The following is a 449-nucleotide window of genomic DNA, read 5'->3' as shown; positions in this document are numbered from 1 at the left end:
CTCCATGTCCTCCTCGGGGGGGAGGCAGGAGGTCCCAGGGCAGTGACAAGAGCAGGCAGCACTCCCTGCTCAAAGCCTGGCATTGCTCACTGCTGGGGGTGATGTGGGGTGATTTTGGGCTTCTTGTGGCCCAGAGGATGGGGCTCAAGGGGATGTCCTCCCCCCCACCTATGTGCCCCCTTTCCCTGCTTTCCTGCTTAGCTCTGCTGCCTCCCTGGATGCTGCTGACTCTGTGTTTCCTTTCAGAGGGTGTCACCCCAGTTGTGGGACAGCCCCAGGGGGTTCCTATCCCCCCTCCTGAGTTTGGACCCCCTCCATATGAGCCACCCTCGCAGCCTGGGTTTGTGCCCCCCCCCCACATGCCCACAGATGGCTCTGGGCCCTTCATGCCACCTGGTGAGTCCTGTGAGGGTCTGTGTGGAGCAGGGAGCGGTGGTGGGTGTCAGTGC

The 449-nt window shown here is 62.8% G+C and overlaps 1 protein-coding gene across 3 annotated transcripts in view; it reads left to right on the top strand.

Moving 5' to 3' along the window:
* CDIP1 (cell death-inducing p53 target 1) overlaps window positions 1-449 on the top strand; it is a 1,551-nt gene that overhangs the window by 191 nt on the left and 911 nt on the right. For 2 of the 3 annotated variants that reach the window (XM_009083953.1, XM_009083954.1), the window contains exon 2: window positions 247-396. The exons of the other annotated variant lie outside the window; for it this stretch is intronic. In XM_009083953.1, the coding sequence (XP_009082201.1) occupies window positions 247-396 (150 nt within the window). The remainder of the gene's footprint in view (window positions 1-246; window positions 397-449) is intronic. 3 annotated transcript variants of the gene reach the window in all.

This window comes from Acanthisitta chloris, unplaced genomic scaffold, assembly GCF_000695815.1.
Source record: "Acanthisitta chloris isolate BGI_N310 unplaced genomic scaffold, ASM69581v1 scaffold13201, whole genome shotgun sequence".
In the NCBI taxonomy this organism is placed as follows: domain Eukaryota; kingdom Metazoa; phylum Chordata; class Aves; order Passeriformes; family Acanthisittidae; genus Acanthisitta; species Acanthisitta chloris.
Note: the sequence above shows the minus strand (reverse complement) of the source record. Positions and strands in the feature narration are given on the sequence as shown.